This window comes from Danio aesculapii, chromosome 22, assembly GCF_903798145.1.
Source record: "Danio aesculapii chromosome 22, fDanAes4.1, whole genome shotgun sequence".
Classification (NCBI taxonomy): Eukaryota; Metazoa; Chordata; class Actinopteri; order Cypriniformes; family Danionidae; genus Danio; species Danio aesculapii.
In genome coordinates, this window is record NC_079456.1 from 7,949,043 (window position 1) to 7,969,522 (window position 20,480).

At 35.2% G+C, this 20,480-nt stretch overlaps 2 protein-coding genes across 5 annotated transcripts in view; one reads left to right on the plus strand and one right to left on the minus strand.

Moving 5' to 3' along the window:
* The window catches only part of LOC130215463 (CD48 antigen-like), a 46,093-nt gene that overhangs the window by 12,927 nt on the left and 12,686 nt on the right, over window positions 1-20,480 (plus strand). For 2 of the 4 annotated variants that reach the window (XM_056447269.1, XM_056447270.1), the window contains exon 1: window positions 19,746-19,846. The exons of 1 other annotated variant lie outside the window; for it this stretch is intronic. In XM_056447269.1, the coding sequence (XP_056303244.1) occupies window positions 19,765-19,846 (82 nt within the window). In that variant the 5' untranslated portion in view covers window positions 19,746-19,764. Of the gene's footprint in view, window positions 1-17,242; window positions 17,308-19,745; window positions 19,847-20,480 lie in introns of those variants that run through there. One more of the 4 variants, XM_056447272.1, reaches the window with a different exon arrangement.
* The window catches only part of LOC130215472 (uncharacterized), a 45,655-nt gene continuing 27,522 nt past the window's right edge, over window positions 2,348-20,480 (minus strand). Inside the window, exons 5-10 of the mRNA XM_056447280.1 lie at window positions 12,460-12,496; window positions 9,523-9,852; window positions 9,179-9,271; window positions 6,771-6,841; window positions 6,623-6,648; window positions 2,348-4,467 (exon numbers count right to left, since the gene is read on the minus strand). Of these exons, the coding sequence (XP_056303255.1) occupies window positions 4,392-4,467; window positions 6,623-6,648; window positions 6,771-6,841; window positions 9,179-9,271; window positions 9,523-9,852; window positions 12,460-12,496 (633 nt within the window). The 3' untranslated portion in view covers window positions 2,348-4,391. The remainder of the gene's footprint in view (window positions 4,468-6,622; window positions 6,649-6,770; window positions 6,842-9,178; window positions 9,272-9,522; window positions 9,853-12,459; window positions 12,497-20,480) is intronic.

Here is a 20,480-nt window from a genome sequence, read left to right on the forward strand (position 1 = left end):
AGTTTAGTTAAATTAACTAATGTTAACTATTGCACAGTGTTAACGTACAACAGCCCTATAAACAGTCACAGAAAGTTCGATCAATATTTCAGCATGTCATAGGACAGATTAACATGTCAAAATGTTTAAAATTTGAAGCTAATTAACCAATTAAGTCTGCAAGCATCTGATGCTGTGATTAACACCACTGCAAATTCAATGCAATTATTCCTAAAAAGGCTAAAAGTTTAAATGTTAATATTGTGCATCAAAATAGCAAAATATATGGGAAAAAAATAAATAAATAATTAAATAAATAAATAAATAACTAAATAAATAAATACCTGTTTGCCAAATTGAGGATGCCTTTCAAAGAATTTGAGTGAACAATAATAAATAAAAATATTAATAATACAGGAAGTACTATATAAACTATATAGGCCTACATGATGCACATGTATTTATGTACTGATAAACTGTTTATTTTACATGAGATTTAACATTTTGAGTCTACATTTTACATCAATTTTAAACTCTCAGAAATAAATCGGTCACTGGGGCAGTACCTGATCAAAAGGTACACCTTGGTACTTTAAAGCTGCAAAGTGCCTTTAGGATACATCTATGTACCCTGAGGTACAGATTTGTACTCTTAGGTATAGACTGATTTCATGCGGCCGCCATTTTTAAAAGTGAAATCGAGGCTGTGGTGGGAAGAAACCCGGAAGTATCGTTGGGATTTACTTTGGAACGTTGTGTACCTGGATGTATATCTTATCAGTGAAGATAAAGTGACACAAATTTATCATTTCACCGCCTTCCCAGTGACCCGAAGGTCCGTTCTGAATGAATAGTGAAAATAAAAAGGGATATCAGAGCTCATTTTCAGCTAAGTTAAGGGAAAAGGCACTAGTTAGCTAACGTTTTCTTTCCCAAACACATGTTTTAGATGCTATTTATCAAACGCGAGTTAATGAACTTATTCTTTCACTATATTAGACTAAAAAACGTCCATTTCCAGCTAACATTTAAGGCACTGTTGACAGCTTTCTTAAAACAGCGCTGATTGGCCATTGTGTTCACGGGCTCAACAGAAATGCTTGTGACTGGCCGAGAAGGTCATCAGTTCACCCTCCGCTGCACAAACACAGACGAGCCGAGCGATCTGCTTGATGACTGGACTGATCTTCACGGCTGCTTCGCGTTCCAGTCTCCGTGTATCTGTGTTTACACTGGGCGAAGAGTGGTAAACTGAGTGCAAACACAGATACACGGAGACTGGAGCGCGAAGCAGCCGTGAAGATCAGTCCAGTCATCCGCGCTCAGCGGCACTTCAATGTTAACTTAGCGGGAAATAGACAGTTTTAAAACTTCAGTACCAGGACAGCACTATTACAGAGGAGTGCAGTGTTTTATCGTTTACCGGGTTACATAGACTGAAGCAGGAAAGCGTACCCACAATGTTTAACTGGTGCCATGAACTGAAGCCTAGGAGGACACTTGAGCATATTACTCTTAAAGAGATTGTGATGTTGTTTGATGCTAAATTGCTTTTAAATATTTAAATTAATCTTACTGAATGATATTGAAGTGATGTTTACACCATTTCTGCATTTTGAAATCTCAGCAACAGCTGGAGGTTTGTAGTCCACAGCATGTTACTGCAATGTTTACAGTGCTGGTCCTATACTTCCGGGTTTCTTCCCACCGCAGCCTCGATTTGGTTCTTTAAAATAGCAGCCGCCTGAAATAAGCGTATTACTATGTACAGTTGAGTTCAAAATTATTAGGTCTCCTATGGATTTTTTTTTATTATTTCCCATATGATGTTTAACAGAGAAAGGAATTTTTCACAGTATTTCTGATAATATTTTATTCTTCTGGAGAAAGTCTGATTAGGTTTTTTTTTTATTTCGGCTAGAATAAAAGCAGTTTAATTTTTTTTGCAAATAATTTTGAGGTATTATTAGACAATATTTGTTTCAACTGTCTACAGAACGAATTACCCTAAGTTGTCTAGTTAACCTAATTAACCTAGATAAGCCTTTAAATGTCACTTTAAGCTGAATACTAGTGTTTTGAAAAATATCTAGTCAAATGTTATGTACTGTCATCATGGAAAGATAAAATAAATCAGTTATTAGAAATGAGTTACTAACACTTATGTTTAGAAATCGTATTTTTGTTAAACAGAAATGGGGGGGGGGGGGATAATAACGCTGACTTCAACTGTACCTTTAAGGACCTGTTAGGAACAAAAAAGTCCTGTTTGAAAAGTGTGCATTTCTTAGTGAAACATGCATTTTCTGTTGCACATATTGGACAGTAATGTCACAGTAATAATAATAATAATAAAAAAAAAAGTAAATTTACACAGGAACAGACAATGGCAATTTAATTATATAAAGTTTTGAATTACTAACCTACAAATTGAGAACAAGGACAACAATATGCAAGTGGATGCTGCACACTGGTGGTGGTGTGGAGAGACCCCCTTATAATTGTGAAGCGCTTTGGGTGTATGACCATACATGATAAATGTGCTATATAAATACACATTACATTACAATATTCCATAATGACATATGCTGCTGCATTCCAGACGACTCAAAATTAGTATTTTACTATAATTTTTTTACATGGAAATAACATCTACAATACCAATTGGATTTGACATCCAACCTGTTAACTCAGGGCAGACTGAGATGCACCTTAATGGGTTAGTTCACCCAAAAATGAAAATTCAGTTATTAATTGCTCACCCTCAACTTGTGTTTTCAAAGCTTTTGGAGCTTCAAATGATTATGATAAAACCACTGAAGTCACATGGAAACTTATGACAAAGTTTTTGGTTCCTTTAAAGGACTTTTAACTTCTCTGGACTGCTGCTGCCTACGAAGAATGAAAGAGCTCTCAGATTTCGTCTAAAATATCTTAAGTTGTGTTTTGAAGATTCACTCATTTTGAATGATGAGAATGATGAGTCTTATCATGGAGTGATTCATTCATTTGTGCATGTGCACATTTGTGCAGGTGGAGGAAAAGACTAGTTCCTTTATTGAGTCTTGTATTGGGTTTGAGGCGTTTATTCAACACATGAAAGACAGAAGCCAATCATATGCAGTCAGAACCGGAAAAGATTTGATCCATAAATATCTCAAGTCCTCAGGTTTGAGTCATCTCTTTACATGCTGTCACGTGATGAACAAAGACCTCAAAAACCAGAAGACTCGAAAGGTGAACTAATGGCTCCTATTGACTCATAGTGTGTGTGTGTGCATGGTTAAGCTTATATGGGACTGTGTGTGTGATGTGAATGAACCACTCAAATTTGAAGACCTGTCAAAAGAGGTGAGCTGACATAATCATAGACCATGTTTACTTTCTCTTTCTTAGAGCATTCTAGTTGTGAATTTTTTGTAGTGTGATCAAGGTTTGGGCTACAGTAGTTGTAGATGAGGTTGGAAGCGACTCGTAACATTTTAATAATATTTTGGCAAATTGCGCAAAATGATTAAAATAAAAGATTTGTTCACCTTGCTGAACGAGACTCAGAGGTCAGAGTCAACTTTCTATCACTGGAGGTAATATATCAGCATGTGAAACCAAGTGTGACACGCAAATGAGCACCCTATACTGACACCGAGGAGAAGAATCTGTTGAATAAAGTTATTATTTTTGTTTTATGTGCACACAAAAGGATTCTTGCTACTTTAAAATATTCTGATTGAACAACCCACTCAAGGTACAGGAATATATTGAGATTTTTTTGGTATTTTTCTGGACTTGAATAAGTGGGACCCTTGCTGTCTAGGATGAGGGAGCTCTTGGACTTCATCTAAAATATCTAAATTTGTGTTTCAGAGATGAACAAAGGTCTCAGGGATTCGGAATGACATGAGGGTGAGTAGTTAATAACAGAATTCTCATTTTTGAGTGAATGAACAATAAATGAAATGTAAACAAATTCTGGTTAGAGCACAAAATGAATGGGACTGTAGTATTAAAGCTTATTTCTGAGATGACATTAGCTAGCTTTATAAAAATACATGCAAGCGTATTTTCTGGTGTTTATAAGCTGATTTTTTTTTAAGAGTTAGTGTTGTTATTTAGTGAAATGCTTTCTACGTCTCATGGTAAGTGAATATGTGACTGACCTTTCACAGCTCAGATTTAGTCTGGAATGCAGCGTATAACATGTGAAAAGGAAACAAGACAGGAATATTTAAAAAAAAAATTGTTTAAAAAAAAAACAATCCTAATAATGTCACTTTTTGGTAAATAGCTAAATAGATTACTGAGGTCCATGTATCTATTGTAGTTGTCAATAAAAGCTCTGCAGTGTAGGTCAGTATAAAAAATACAAATTTTTTTTTTATGACTAATTTATGACTAATGACTAGTGCACATTACTACAATATTAATGCCCTCCGTCTGTCTTGAGTAGGTGGGAATGATGCCATTGTTTGAGTGTTCAACACCACCTGCCTGTAAGAAAACACATTCACAGTTAGTAAAAAAAAAAAGTTTTAAAAGTTTTTTTTTTTAAATACTTTTCTTCAGTTTCATAAACTACATTACAATGTCATGTTTTTACTACAATATACAGCAGGTTTGAATGCCACTGTATTTGTGCTTTTTTCTATATGAAATTTGAAATAGCAAAATTATTCATACCCCTGTCAAATTCTGACTTAAAAGTTACTTTTATTTAACCAGCAAATTTTTATTGTCTGGAAATGACACAGGCTTCTCCTGAAAGATAATTTGCACTGTATCCACAGGAAATTCAAAACATTTAGATATGGTCTTACAGCTTTTACAATGTGCAGCAAGTGAAACTTGTATAGTGTAAACATTCATTCCACACAGACTGATATATTTTAAGTGTTTATTTCACTAACTATAAACACTTAAAATATATAACTAACGAAAACCCCAAATTCAGTATCTCAGAAAGTTAGATTATAACTTAAGAGCAATACAAAGAACAAGTTTTTAGAAATGTTGGCCAGCTGAATAGTATGATGATGAAAAGTATGAGCATGCACTGCACTTACTGCAGCAATGCAGCGTGACATGGAGTGGAACAGTTTGTGGAACTGCTCAGGTGTTATGAGAGCCAAGGATGCTCTGGTAGTGGCTTTGAGCTCTTCTGTATTGTTGGGTCTAGCATATTGTATCTTCCTCTACACAATAGCCCACCGATTTTTTATGGGCTTAACGTCAGGTGAGTTTGCTGGCTAATTAAGAACAGGGATAATATGGTCCTTAAACCTGGTACTGGTAGCTTTGGCACAGTGTGCAGATGCCAAGTCCTGTTGAAAAATTAAATCTGCATCTCCGTAAAGTTGGTCAGCAGCAAGAAGCATGAAGTGCTCTAAAATGTACTGGTATAGAGCTGTGTTGACCTTGGACCTCAGAAAGCACAGTGGAGCGACACCAGCAGATGACATGGCACACCAAATCATCAATGAATGTAAAAACTTTACACTGGACCTCAAGCAAAGTGGATTGAGTGCCTGTCCTCCCTCCTGCAGACTCGGGGACCTTGATTTCCAAAGGAAATGCAAAATTGACTGCTGTCCAGTTAGCCCAGGCAAGACACTTCTGATGCTGTCTTTTGTTCGAGAGTGGCTTGACAAGGAATGTGAAAGCTGAAAGCCATGTCTTGCATACATCTGTGCATAGTGGTTCTTGAAGCAGTGACTCCAGCTGCAGACCACTCATTGTGAATCTCCGCCACATTTTTGAATAAGTTTTGTTTTACAATTCTCTTTAGGGTGAGTTATCGCTATTGCTTGTACACTTTTCCTTCCCTTCACCTCTGTTAACGTGTTTGGACACAGAGCTCTGTGAACAGCTAGCCTCTTGCAATGACCTTTTGTGTCTTTCCCTCCTTGTGCAAGGTGTCAGTGGTTGTCTTTTGGACAACTGTCAAATCAGCTGTATTCCCCATGATTCTGTAGCCTGAACTAGACTGAGAGATCATTTAAAGTTGCCATCAAACTCATCAAAATTATAAGAAATAAACACTTATTCTGTGTGGAATGAATTTGTACTCTGTACAAGTTGCACTTTTTGCATGTAATTAATAAAATAAATCAACTTTTTGAAGATATTCTTATTGTATGATCAGCATCTGTATTTGCTGTACAAGCTGACAAAAGCAAAAGTCAAAAATGTTTTGACATTAATTATTTTACAAATAGGTCACAAGATCCTTTGTAAAATAAATAATCATAACTATATGCCATATTTTTTGGAAAACAAATTGCAAGTAACTAAAAGTCACACTGGTTTGAGTGTTGTGATCCAAGTGCATGGCACTTTAAACATGTTTTATTTGCTACATGCCAACCATATTATTCGCTTGTTTCTTATAATCTAGAAAATATGGAAATAAAACCAACAAAATGTATTCATAGCACCAAAATGGGTCATAAACTGCAGTTTTTTAGGGTCATTTATAATGTTAGAAAGACTGTACACAATGTAAAGGCCACATTCAAGACCTACATTATATTTTAATTATTTGCCTGTCATTTGGTTGAAAAGGTATAAATACTCAGACCATTAAAGTTCATTAGATTATATACTTCTTTGCTGTCTTTTTCACAATTTAAGGTGGTTCAGTGCTCACCTGTTGACTGCACACCTTGCTGATGTCTGTTTGAACAATAAGCACATACAGTAGTACTTTGGTTAATTACAACAAAAAGCACATCATTTACATTTCTTTTTTTGAGCACTACAAATTTCTTCTTAAATTAGCTTTGGGTAATACTTACCGCAAAAGCAAAAGCAGCAATGACAACAACAGCACATATTCCTGCTACAGCAAGAATTAAGCGACCTGAATCTGAAAGTGATAGAGACAGACTGTATCAATAACAAGATAACAAATGACAAATCACTCAGTACCTACATATACAGCTGAAGACAAATGATTAGCCCTTCTGTGAAATTATTATTCTGTTTCAAATGTTTCCCAGGTGCTGTTTAATAAAATGGTTTAAACATAACAGTTTTAATAACTAATTTCTTATTTATTTTGTCTTTGCCATGATGACAGTACATAATATTTTACAATACACTATTATTCAGCTTAATGTACAATTTAAAGGCATAACTAAGTTAATTAGGTCAACTAGGCAAGTCATTGTACAACAGTGGTTTGTTCTGCAGCCAATTGAAAAAAAAAAACAATTCTTAATGGAGCATATAATATTTAACTTAGTAGTTACCGAGATTATGGGTGACATCAGAGTTCAAAAGAGGACAAATTGTTGGTGTGCATCTCACTGGCACATTTGTGACCAAAACAGCAAGTCTCTGTGATATATCAAGAACCATGGTGTCCAGAGTAATGTCAGCAAACCACCAAGAAGAATGAACCACATCCAACTGGAGTAACTGGGTGCAATAGAAAGCCGCTTGAAAGGGATGTTCGGGTGCTAACCTGGATTTAATCCAAACAACATAAAACCATAGCTGCCCAATTCGATGCAGAATTAAATGTGCACCTCAACTCTCCTGTATCCACCAAAACTGTTCATCGGGAGCTCCACAGGGTCAATATACATGGCCGGCTGCTATAGCCAAACCTTTGGTCTCTGATGAGTCCACCTTCACTGTCTTTCCCACATCCAGTAGAGTTATGGTGTGGAGAAGCCCCAAAGAAGCATACCACCCAGACTGTTGCATGCTCAGAGTGAAGCATGGAGGTGGATTAGTGATGGTTTGGGCTGCAATATCATGGCATTCCTTTGGCCCAATACTTGTGCTATATGGACGTGTCACAGCCAAGGACTACCGATCCATTCTGGACCATGCGCACCCAATGGTTCAAACATTTTATCCTGCAGCCGGTGCAGTGTTTCAGGTTGATAATTCACAAATACACACAGCAAGACTGGTGACAGAGTGGTTTTATGAACATGAAAGTAAAGTTGAACATCTCCCATGGTCTGCACAGTCCCCAGTCTAAATATCATTGAGCCCCTTTGGGCTGTTTTGGAGGAGCGAATCAGGAAATATTTTTTCACAGAAACTAAAATAAATAATGATTTATCCAGAAGATAAACCACAGAAGGCTAATCATTCATCAATACTCTCTAATATTTACATCCTAGCTAAATGGTATTGATTTAACTTAACAAATCTGGAGGGTTGTAAAGAGCAACATAACATAACTGTGAGCTCAACAGAAATGTATACAGTTGAAGTCAGAATTAATAGCCCCCCTGTGTTATTAGCCCCTGTTTATTTCCCCCCCGATTTCTGTTTAAGAGAGATAGAAGATTTTTTTCAACATTTCTAAACATAATAGTTTTAATAACTTATTTATGATAACTGATTTAGGCGACGCAGTGGTGCAGTAGGTAGTGCTGTCGCCTCACAGCAAGAAGGTCGCTGGTTCGAGCCTCGACTGGGTCAGTTGGCGTTTCTGTGTGGAGTTTGCATGTTCTCCCTGCGTTCGTGTGGGTTTCCTCCAGGTGCTCCGGTTTCCCCCACAGTCCAAAGACATGCGGTACGGGTGAATTGGGTAGGCTAAATTGTCCATAGTGTATGAGTGTGTATGGATGTTTCCCAGAGATGGGTTGCAGCTGGAAGGGCATCCGCTGCGTTAAACATGTGCTGGATAAGTTGGCAGTTCATTCCGATGTGGCCGAAAAGAAAATGAATGAATCACTGATTTATTCTATCTTTGCCATGATGAGAGTAAATAATATTTGACTAGATATTTTTCAAGACACTTCTATACAGCTTAAAGTGACATTTAAAGGCTTAACTAGGTTAATTAGGTTAACTAAGCAGGTTAGGGTAATTAGACAAGTTATTGTATAGTGATGGTTTGTTCTGTAGACAGTTGAAAAAAAAATAGCTTAAAGGGGCTAATAATTTTGTCCCTAAAATGGTGTTTAAAAAATTAAAAACTGCTTTTATTCTAGCCAAAATAAAACAAATAAGACTTTCTCCAGAAGAAAAAATATTATCAGACATACTGTGAAAATTTCCTTGCTCTGTTAAACATTGTTTGGGAAATAAAAAAAATAAATAAAATTCAAACGGGGGGGTAATAATTCTGACTTCACCTGTACATAATGCTGTAATATTACACCTGTGAACAGAATAAAACAAAATATACAGTATTATTAAATTGTTCAAAGCCACACAAAATGCCAGGACTTCTTACCATTTAGATTATTTTCATCAGAGTCTGAGGTATCAGACTCTCCCTCCTTGGCTGAATTTCTCTTTATTTCATCTCGTTCAGCAGCAGAAACATCTGAAATACAATACAACAGGTGATTGAAGGATATTTTTGAAGAAACATTTCCATAAGTTAAGTGGTCTTGTGATAACAACTGTCTAAAAAGTTACATTTATTTATTGGTCGTTATAAAACCTACATACACACTAGAGAAAAAAAATATATACTACAGTTCATCAAGATCTGTCTAATGAGAAACTGTCAACTTGACCTGAGTGATGTCAACAATATAAAAAACACTGAGATGCGATTAAAAAGCGACTCACTGTGAACAGAAACATTGAAGATATTTTCATGGATGGTGCCACTGCCGATGATCTCTTGGTGATAACCTCCAGTGTCTGTGCTTGTGGTGTTCGTGATGGTCAGAGATCCAGTTTCATTGTCCAGCTTCAGTCGTCCTCTGAATCTCTTATTAGCTTCATTACACTGCACATCAGTACAATTAAAACGGAGATCCCCAGTGAGTTGAGCGATAAGAGTGTTGTTGAAATAATATTTAACATCTTCCTGTTGGGTTATTGTAACATTGGTCGGTAGAGTGACTGGATCTCCCTCCATCACTGAAACTCCATGTGAATCAACTCCAAACATCCCTGGAGAAGAAATTAACATTTAATCATAATCAGTGATAGTAGTACAAAAATGTACTTTAAAAAAAGCACTGTGAGTATGTTTCAGATGTATTACTCTATAGAAAAATAAATATTTTTTGTTTTGCTTTGTGTGCCATCAAAATTGACACCTTGATACTATGAAGCTACTATTTTCAGCGTTAGAGATTTAGATCTGAACTGAATAAACCATTGAGTCAGTCAAAACTTCACAGAGAGAGTCAGGCATTCTTAAACCTGCCTTGCAGATCATTCATTCCATTCATCATTCATTTTCTTTTCGGCTTAGTCCCTTTATTAATCCAGGGTCGCCACATCGGATTGAACTGCCAACTTATCCAGCACATGTTTAACGCAGCGGATGCACTCCCAGCCACATCCCATCTCTGGGAAACATGTACCGCATGTCTTTGAACTGTGGGGGAAACCGGCGCACCCGCAAGAAACCCATGCGAACGCGGGGAGAACATGCAAACTCCACACAGAAACGCCAACTGACCCAGCCAACTCTTGAACCAGCGACCTTCTTGCTGTGAGGCGACAGCACTACCTACTGCGCCACTACGTCACCGCCTTGCAGATCATTTTCTTCCTAATTCAGTTTAATTAAGAGACACCTTTAGGTAGTTAGAGACCCCTGGGCTAAAGCCTAAAGCTTACAGTGGGCCTCTAACTGTAAACACAGAACTCTTCAAAACATTCAGAATATAAGTTCTACTACAGATAAGTTTGCTGTAGTAAAAACTAAAAGTAGGCCAACAGTAATTATTACAGTTTATCAATACATTTATTAACAAATTAGCATTAAGAAAGTGTTCTATTATGGTATTCATAAGTGTTCATAATATGCTATTATGGTAATAATTTACCATCGTATGGTTAAAATTATAAATATATATTTACTATTATAAATTACTTACAATAATTGCTGAGAAATCCTTTAGCTCAGCAAATTGCTAATTAATGGATTTATGACATTGAGGGCTCTATTTTAGTGATCTAGGTTCAAAGTTTAAAGCACAGGACGCAAAAGCATTAAGGTCGTGTCCGAATCCACTTTTGCTATTTTAAGGATGGAAAAATATGCTTTGTGCCTCGGTGCATGGTCTAACAGGGCTGTGCTTTTTTTTTTTTTTATGAGTTCTGGATGTAGCTTAATGTACATACATTGAGCTTAATGTACAATAAACCAATCAGAGTCTCATCTCCCATTCCCTTTAAGAGTCAGTTGTGTCGCGCATTTGCTATTTACATGGCGGACTTTATAAGTGGAAAAACTGAATGCTTCAAAAAACAGTTAAACAGACCCTCTGCAGCGCAAGGATATACAGTAGAATGAATCTCTTCCATTCACCTCTTCACTGTCTCTTTCTCCTTTACTCTTTACTGTACTCTTTTACTTTCATAGATAATGAAATAGTGGAAACTCACTCCACTGAAGATATCCATTAGCCTACATATTTAATTTTGTTTGTTAAGCGCAAAGATTTGTTTTAAAACTATTTCAAACTGGCCAGCACATTAACTGTTCCTCAGTCAGAATTTAGCCAATTGAATAATCAGAAAAAAGTCAAAAATAATAATAATCCAACTTTTGGTATTTCGAACCACCAGAACCCCTCTTGGCTACGGGCCTGAAACTTAATAAATTGTATGAAGAGAGGATTAATTATTAATATATTTTATTAGCAGTTAAATAAATAATAGCAGCATATATATATATACACACACACACACACACACATATACACATATATACACACACACACATATACATACATACGTTTACATATATACATATACATATATATATACACACACATACACGCATTCGCGTGGGTTTACTCCGGGTGCTCCGGTTTCCCCCACAGTTCAAAGACATGTGGTACAGGTGAATTGGGTAAGCTAAATTGACCGTAGTGTATGAGTGTGAATGAGTGTGTATGGATGTTTCCCAGAGATGGGTTGCAGCTGGAAGGGCATCTGCTGCGTAAAACATATGCTGGATAAGTTGGCGGTTTATTCCGCTGTGTCGACCCTGGATTAATTAAGGGACTAAGCCGAAAAGAAAATGAATGAATGAAAAGCAAGTTGTCATGAATAAACTGAAAAAAGCCCCCCGAGATGAAGGCATGGAGGCAGTGGTTTTTATATTTATGTAGAAAACAATAATTTTTGTAATATTTTAATCCTTTAATTCTTTTCCTTTGTAAAGATATTTGTGTATTGCTCTACATCCTGTGTGCATTAAGCAATACAGGTTTAAGGCACACAACTAACGCGCTCTGCACTGGACTTTAGACCTGCTTTTAGCTGGTCTATTGCAGTTTCTTGAAACAGCAACGCACCAACAATGCAGCTTAACACACCTCTATTTTAGACCGGCACACCCATGAGTCCACAAAGTGGTGCAAATAATTTTGCTATTTAAACAACGTGGCGCAAAACGGGAAAATTAGGGTTGCGCTGGCCTGAAAATAGCAACACATCACCACAACACACCAAACATGTCTTGCGCCGGATGTATGATAGAGCCCTAAGTGATTAAAGATACAATGGAAAAGACAGAAATCACAACAAGCATCTTACCAACTGGAAGAAACAGCAGCAGCAAATGAGTCTTCATCTGAAAAATATTGCAAATACAAATTCATTAAATAGAAAAAAGTTTTCTGCTCTGTTTTAATTATATGGGGGGCGGGTAAATAAGAAACAAAGTGCCATGTTTTAAGATGTTTATTTTTTTTTTTACATTAATACTAATGTCTGAACTACAGGAGAGTTAAGAAATGAACATTAGGTGGAATCACCCTAATTTTTTAATCACAAAAATAAAAAAAATATTTATAATGACAAATTGTATTTTTAAAGGGGAAAAATTATGTAAGTGACCTTTTCATTTGAAATTTGTAAGAAATTATTTCAGAACATTTAAAAAAAGCCATTTATTTACTTTTTTATATTTTATGATGTGTCCATCTAAATAGCATTATACAGTTAAAATTTTTGTTAGAATTTTTATCAAGGCTTAAAAGAGCAGGACGGCTAGAATTAAAGTCTGTGTGAAATCAAAATGAACAATGTTTATTTTGCTAGCACACATGACCAGCGCCGTCACCACCCTCAATACCATAACTGAGGCCTCATTTATACTGATGCGTTTTAGGCCGCAGGACGATAATCCACTTCTGTTCTTGCGTTTGCCTTGATTTGTTTGCAATTTACTTGTGCAAATACTTAATTACCCATTAGATGTGAACCCAACAAAAAAGTATCATTATCGCCCCCTGTTGGTTCGGCGTGCCGTTAACATGCAACACAGTGTGATTTTGCATTTTCATGTGAACAGACATTTTTTTGAAAACAAAACAGGGGAAAACCCTGTTCAAACTGGTGTTTCATCTATAGCATTTCTAAAATGGTATCCGTCCAAACTATACTGCTGAAAATGTATCACATGATCATACATGCACTCTGGCATGTGCTAAAAGTTGCTTCAGTGTATTTGGACATCTGAGCTTCAGACAGTCCATTTCAGATCTGCTGCTGGATCTCATTTATAGATGTTTAACGTGATCTATAATTCATCTTGTGTATATCTAACTTTGAATTACTTGTTCTCAAGTAACATGTTTTGGCTGAGCGTAAAGAAAATTTAATATATTAACTTTTGTTACCACGTAGCCTACACTGATTCTGCATGTTTGACCGTTTAACTCTGGGATCCCAACATGGCAGCGAGCAGGGAAGAACTCTCTATATTATTAAAATGAACATGGCAGCACAAGCACACTCGCCAAAAATAGGGCATAATTCAGGGCTCTCAGTCACGTATTCACCATGAGGGATGTGCATTTGAACCTGCGTGCCACACCTTGTTTTTCTCATGGTGCTAAGTAGCCTAATGCAGAAGACAATAGGGTATACACAGAAGGACTTTAAATTTTTCAGTAATCTGGGTCAAGCGCTTCCGGTGAACTGTATACAGTTACAAAATCAGTGCGTTTAATGTCAGTTTTCTTTAAGAATCAATGATCTTCACTGCCTGATGGATATACGATATAAAGTGGGTCTCAGAATGTACAAGAATCACTGCATTAAATTACATTTTCCCGCACCATGTCTTTAAAATATGACTATTTATTTTACCTCAGTATTTTCTATGGAGTTTCAGCGCTTGCCTGCTGATACAGACGGGTATGGAAAGAAACACTAGCTGTGCATATAACCTATTAATAGAGGAGACTCGCATATAAAAGAAACGGTTACCGATCTAATGTTGGTATTGACCGCTGCTGTTTTCGGATAAATTATGTGACTTTAAATATTAACACTGACAAAACTCGCTCAATGCAGCAGTCTATCAGATTCAGCGACTTGACGCAAAAAAATAAATAAAATGTTACCTATTAGCCTAGCGTGAGTAACTATTATGAACTGGCATAACGCTAATTAAAAAATTAATAAACGTCTGATTGTATGTTCATGTTGAAATAAACAGTAGAAAAAAAATTAATTTTGAAATTATTAATCTTGTAAAAGGTCCCCTTTTTAACAAATTAATGACTTTCAGTGTAATTGTATTAAATGAATTTAGGCTAATGGACTTTTTATAAAAGTCTTGTTAAATTTGATCTTTAAATGACTGCTAGCAAGGCTCTTTGAGGTTTTTATTAATGATTTTTTAAAGCATTTTATATCCTATAACTATATTGTTTTGATATGCTTGAGCTAGATAACCTTCAACTCCACACATTTATTTTGGTGGAGAAATAAAATCTATATAAATCATAAAACTTTTTTTTTTTGTGAAAAAAATCTGGGATTTTTAAAAGAGGCCACTTCGCTCATGCAGCCCTACTTTTTACTTATATAATGGGCATTACTGATTATTAAAACAGATATTCATCGAAAGAGACAGGGTATTTTGTATTCAACCATGCATTTCCTTTGATGATCTTTAACGTATGTATAGGTTATAGACCATGGGTCTCAAACTGAATTCCTGGAGAGCCGCAGCTCTGCACAGTTTTGCTCCAACCCTAATCAAACACAGCTGATCCAAATAATCAAGCTGTTCAAAACTGCTAGAGACTATTAAGTAGAGCTGCGGCCCTCCAGGAATTGACTGTGAGACCACTGCTATAGACTAACATTAAGTACATATTGTCAAAACCACACAGTAAGAAAGTAGTTTTTTTCCATGAAAATAAAAAGAGGCAGTTAAATGTTAAGCCTCGGTTTGGTTATAAATATGCATAAAGTGATTATGACGGTTATGTAAATATTATATTATAAATATGAAGTTGTTAATATCAAAATTAAGAGGCAGTGCCTTATATCATGTTTTCGTTTTATTGTTCAGATAGAGTGTAGCCAGGGTGATATGAATGACGTTATAAAAGTACACGGTCTTATTTGAAGATTTAACTGACATGTCTTCGGGAGTTTGTTCGATCTCACTGTCAAACTTGTGAAGTCTAAACTGACAAGGAAAGTTCAGGCTGTGTACTTAATATTGACAAACGGCCCAATCAGGTAGGGAACGTCAGGACCCATGCCTCTGTTTTCAGATGTCATGTTTTCCTTTATCGACACAAACACAGAGCTCTAGCGTTTTAGAACGAAAAAGGCCTCTTCAGCGTTTTCAAAACTCTCAGTTTGTCAGGGGTGGAAAACTCGTGTGGACGGAAGGCATAACCGTAGCAAAAGTTATGCATTTTAAAACTAAAACGCATCAAGGCATTAAACAACAAAAATGGCTGCTCACTGCTCCAGGGGTGTGTTCACCCTGTGTGTGTAAATTCACAGTTCACACAAAACTGAATCTTCTGTCATCATTTACCCACCCTTCAATTGTTCGAAACCCATTTGATTGTATTTCTCAACACAAAAGTAGATATTCTGAACTTCAACAAATTCAACGTGTGCATTATTCTTTAAAAAAAAAAATTCTTCAAAATACTCAAGTTCAACAGAAGACAGAAACTCAAAGATAATTACGTGTGATCAATTAATGATGAATAAATGAGCAAGCCATTAACAGTTATAAACAATGCAATTACAATGCTAACTCCTAACAAAAACTTTTCTTAATGTGTTTTTTTTTTCCATCATCTCAGTATGCGTCCTTCGATGTTATGAGGAAGAGGAAGCAGCATCGTCAGTTCATCGAGCAAATGTTTTTGATTTCAATTTTAATTTTTTCTTAAGGTGGAAAAAAACGATCATGTAAAAATGTGCTTTAAAAAAATCCCGTTGTAAGAAGTATAAACTACTGTTTTTCTCCTTCAGAAGATCAAGTGAATTTGCATTTAGGTGGTTTCGCCACTGCAGTTCAGGCTATTAGCCTCCTAAAATTAGTATTTGAGAAATTAGTATTTGAGCTACTAAGGTCTTGTTTTTAGTACCGTTGTCACAAATGAATGAAACAACAGCGAGTAGAATCCGGAATATGTGAGCGAGCATAGTTATTAGATCCCTGTATTGTATTTGCATCATAAGCAGTTTAGAAACTGTGTTTTAACTAGGGGTGTCCCCTACCAGAAATCGCTGCATTCCCTTACCGTTTATGTCCTTTGTGTGAGCAATCACTGAAAATCATCTTATTCAAACAACATATACAAACAGTACATATTAAATATTAAATGTTCCCTTTACTGGTTTACCCACCATTGACACCACTGGGTTCTTTGTGTTTGCTGCTGCTTCTCTACTAACTTGTCTGGAAAGGAAGTGGCCTACTTTGTCACCCAATGTTACTCTCTAACGACAAATGAATGTTCTGTTTTTATAATAAGCAGAACTGAAACTGCAAATTCTGTGATGTATATGTATCTCTATCCAGATTTTAATGATAAACAATGATTTTCAATTTAGCTAGATTTTTATTTTGCAGCTAAATTAAATATTTGACCAATCACAATAGCTGTTCATCAGTGCTCACCCTGTTGGCAGGCAGATTTACTACAACCAGGTTTTATGCAGCATTGTGTTGGAAGAATAAGACAAGCTCAAATATATAATGCTATTCAAGAGTGGTGTAACGGATCACAACTCTCACGGTTCAGATCACACTACGGTTTTTGAGTCATGGATCGGATCATCAGCAAAAAAGGAGACATAGTATCTGATTACAATTATATTAGCATCAACATAGATCATTTCACCTATTGATTTAAACACAATTAAAGTGTTAACTTTAAATACAACTGAAATTGCTCGTCAGAATTAGGTAGTCTTGATACTTTGTATTTTGTTTAACCAAAATGTGAAAAAAATATTTAAAAAATAGTTGCTTATATGTTTTAGCAATTAATTTAATGTATTTACATAGCAGATTTTTAGTTTTTGTTTATTTATTTATTTTAGGAAATGTGGGACCTACTCCACTCAGACTGATTACAACTCCACTTGGACATTTGTATTCCGATTGAGGTATTTATATGGGTCTGAGTTATTCAGACTTGACTTTGGTTTTAAACAGATTTGTGTTAGGCTCATTATTACATTAAACACGTTTAGACATAATTGCTATGCTTCATTTTTATGCCACCCTGCCACAAAATTATGGCCTAGCTTTGCATCTCAATGTTCACGTTATGGTTGTTTATTCTGCCAAAACGGCAGTAAAGACTTGGATTATTGCAAAACAAGATGGAGATTTCATTGCAGCGATTACACGGCAGGGTACTATTTATATTCTCCTGGATTTTGTATGTGTGGTGGTGTTTGTATCAGATTTTTATATAACACATTAACATATTTATACACATAGCTAGGCCTGTATGATCCTTATTGGTGCTGTCAAATGAATGATCATGTTTAAAGTTTGTACACATGGATGTATTGAATAAATCACATGCCGCCTTTTCTTCTGTTTTTCAGCCAGTTTCTTGAACTTTCTCCCCATTATAAGCAAAAACATTTAAGAGGTGTCAGCGTTTTTTTTATTTTGGCCGATTTAAACAATTATAAACAACATAAAACAGAAATACTTTGATGTTCTGATAGAGATTCCCATGTAGAAAAATCACATCCTGCCCCCCATCTGAATTTCACGCATCAATGACGTCATGTGAAAACCTATAAATAAATATGTGTAGGTACTACAGCACAGTTTCTCACAGGAATTGTACATGTCACACCACTGTCCAGCAGATGGCAATGTTTCACAGAAACAAAAAACCCAAACATTTAATTGATTATATTGAATCTCAGTTAATTGTCTATTGCTTGATTTTTTGATGATGAATGTGTCAGACTGTTTTTTTTTTTAAACCTGTCCTTACGTCCACGTGACCTAGATGTATTTTGAGTGGAGATCTATGTGATGCACAGCTTATATATACCTTCAATGTAAATTTAAAGGGACAGTTCACCCCAAAATTTAAATTTCATATATAATAATTATATATAATATATAATTAATGCGGCTTTATAAACTCAAAAAAAAAAAAAATCAAAACAAAAAAAAAAAAGAGTTAAAGACTTTAAAGTTTATATTCTTACAAAGTTAAAGAGATGGTGTCCTGTTCAAATGATGCAGTGAGAGTTACTGAATAGCAAAAACCACAATGTAAAAAGTTGAATGCCTCGACCAATCTTTAACACCGTTTTGTAACCTTGCTGAATAGCAGAACCAACACAACACTGATTCCTGATGATCCACTACAATCCAGTATAAATCTCACCAGTGACCATTTTAGTGGATTTTTTATTCCATAAAGCTGTTTCTGTGAGGGAAGCGACTGCATCTCGGGTTCATAACAGCGGAGCAAGAAGCAGCTTTTAACCTACATACTAAACCCACATCAGACAAATGGCCACTCGTGCACCAGCTCTGTCCATCCAGATCACACATGCTTCTGAAGAACATGGACCGCAGCAGGTTTCAGTTTGACTCGCAACACGAGCAGCTTTTTGACTTATTAAGACTGACAAAAATGTTTTATACAGTACCACTTGTAACATCTGAATGATCATAAAAGCAATTAAAATTATTTGTTTCATTGTTATTATATTGAATTATTTATATTGACTCTCCTACTTCTGTAAGCAACATCTCAGTAGTAAAGAATTTTATATATATATATATATATATATATATATATATATATATATATATATATATATATATATGTTTTAAAGGTTTGATAACAATTCTTCCATCTTTCAGTTAAAAAATATTGTTATTTAGAGCCTTTTATTTTAACAGTTGCTCAAACTTACTAATGTTTTCATGTGCTAAATATTAAACAGATACAGTTTGAAAACATATGTATTGTTTTATGTAAACAATAATATTAAAATCTGAAATGAAGGCAACTTTTGGTATTTTATGTAAAAAATATTATGTAAAAATGCTCTAAATTATAACATTTTTGAAACTGAGAAGAAATACAGTATTGAAACAGAATAAACCCATCTTGTAATATTTTTTGGTCTACAACTAAAAAATCATAGATTTTTTTTCAAACTGATAATTTGTCTCCTAATTATTTAGCAGCAGAACATCATGTTTTCACTTTTTAATGCATACACAATTTAACTCGATGTTAAATCAGCTTAAATGTAAAGTATAAACAGGTTGTAAAGTGAATCCAGTTCAACTTAAAGTAAAAAAAAAAAATATATATATATATATATATATATATATATATATATAAATCAACTTTAAGATGTCAAAAAAGTGTTTAAATGTACACTTTTTGTATGACTTCACACATACACAGACTACATACATACATTATAAACATTAAGACATGTTCAGTGTGTGTGTGTGTGTGTGTGTGTTCGTCTGTGTGCTCGTCTGTGTGCACGCATGAAAAGGAGGGTCAAACTGTCTAAGAATGTATCTCACACACAGATGAAGAGACTGCGTGTTGTCAGCACATGGTCTTACTAGATCAGAGACTGATCTATTTTAAAAAAATGCTTCAAATGTTCATTTTGTTGTTTTTGTGCTTCAAGACAGGTTAGTTAATAACTCTTTTTTTTTTCTTTTTTTTTTTTTTTTTTTAAAGGCTTTATTTCTTTCTTTAAACTAAACTGCTACTACTTTTCACTTTAGGAACACAATTTTAATTAGCTCTTCTTTACATTTAAAACAGATATATTGACATAATAAAAGATGACAGTTCTACGAAGAAACTAAAATGTGTTTTATTTTTAAGAGCGTATTTACAAAATAAGATGATTTTTAGTCATATTAGTAATTAGATTTGTGGAGCTGCGCATCGATGGATTTGCTCTTCAGTGTTGGGACTTTCAGCACTGAAACTTAAACCACACAGAACTAAACTGAACTTCAACTGTGAAAACTGGACTGAAACTGGACTGATACACTTTCAACTTCAATTTACTAGAACTTTGATGTAAAGCTTCTTTGACACAGTCTACATTTTAAAAGCGCTATAGAAATAAACATGAATTGTATTGAATATTCAGTATGTTGCCTTTAGTTTTCTGTTGCGTCTCTGCTGGTATTATTGATTTAATATTTAATTTTGAGCAGTATTGTCTCTCAAGTGGGTTTGTTTTGGGGTGGGTTTTTTTGTGATGCTGAGAGTTCAGTCACACACTTGGAATTTAGAACGTTCAGAATTCAG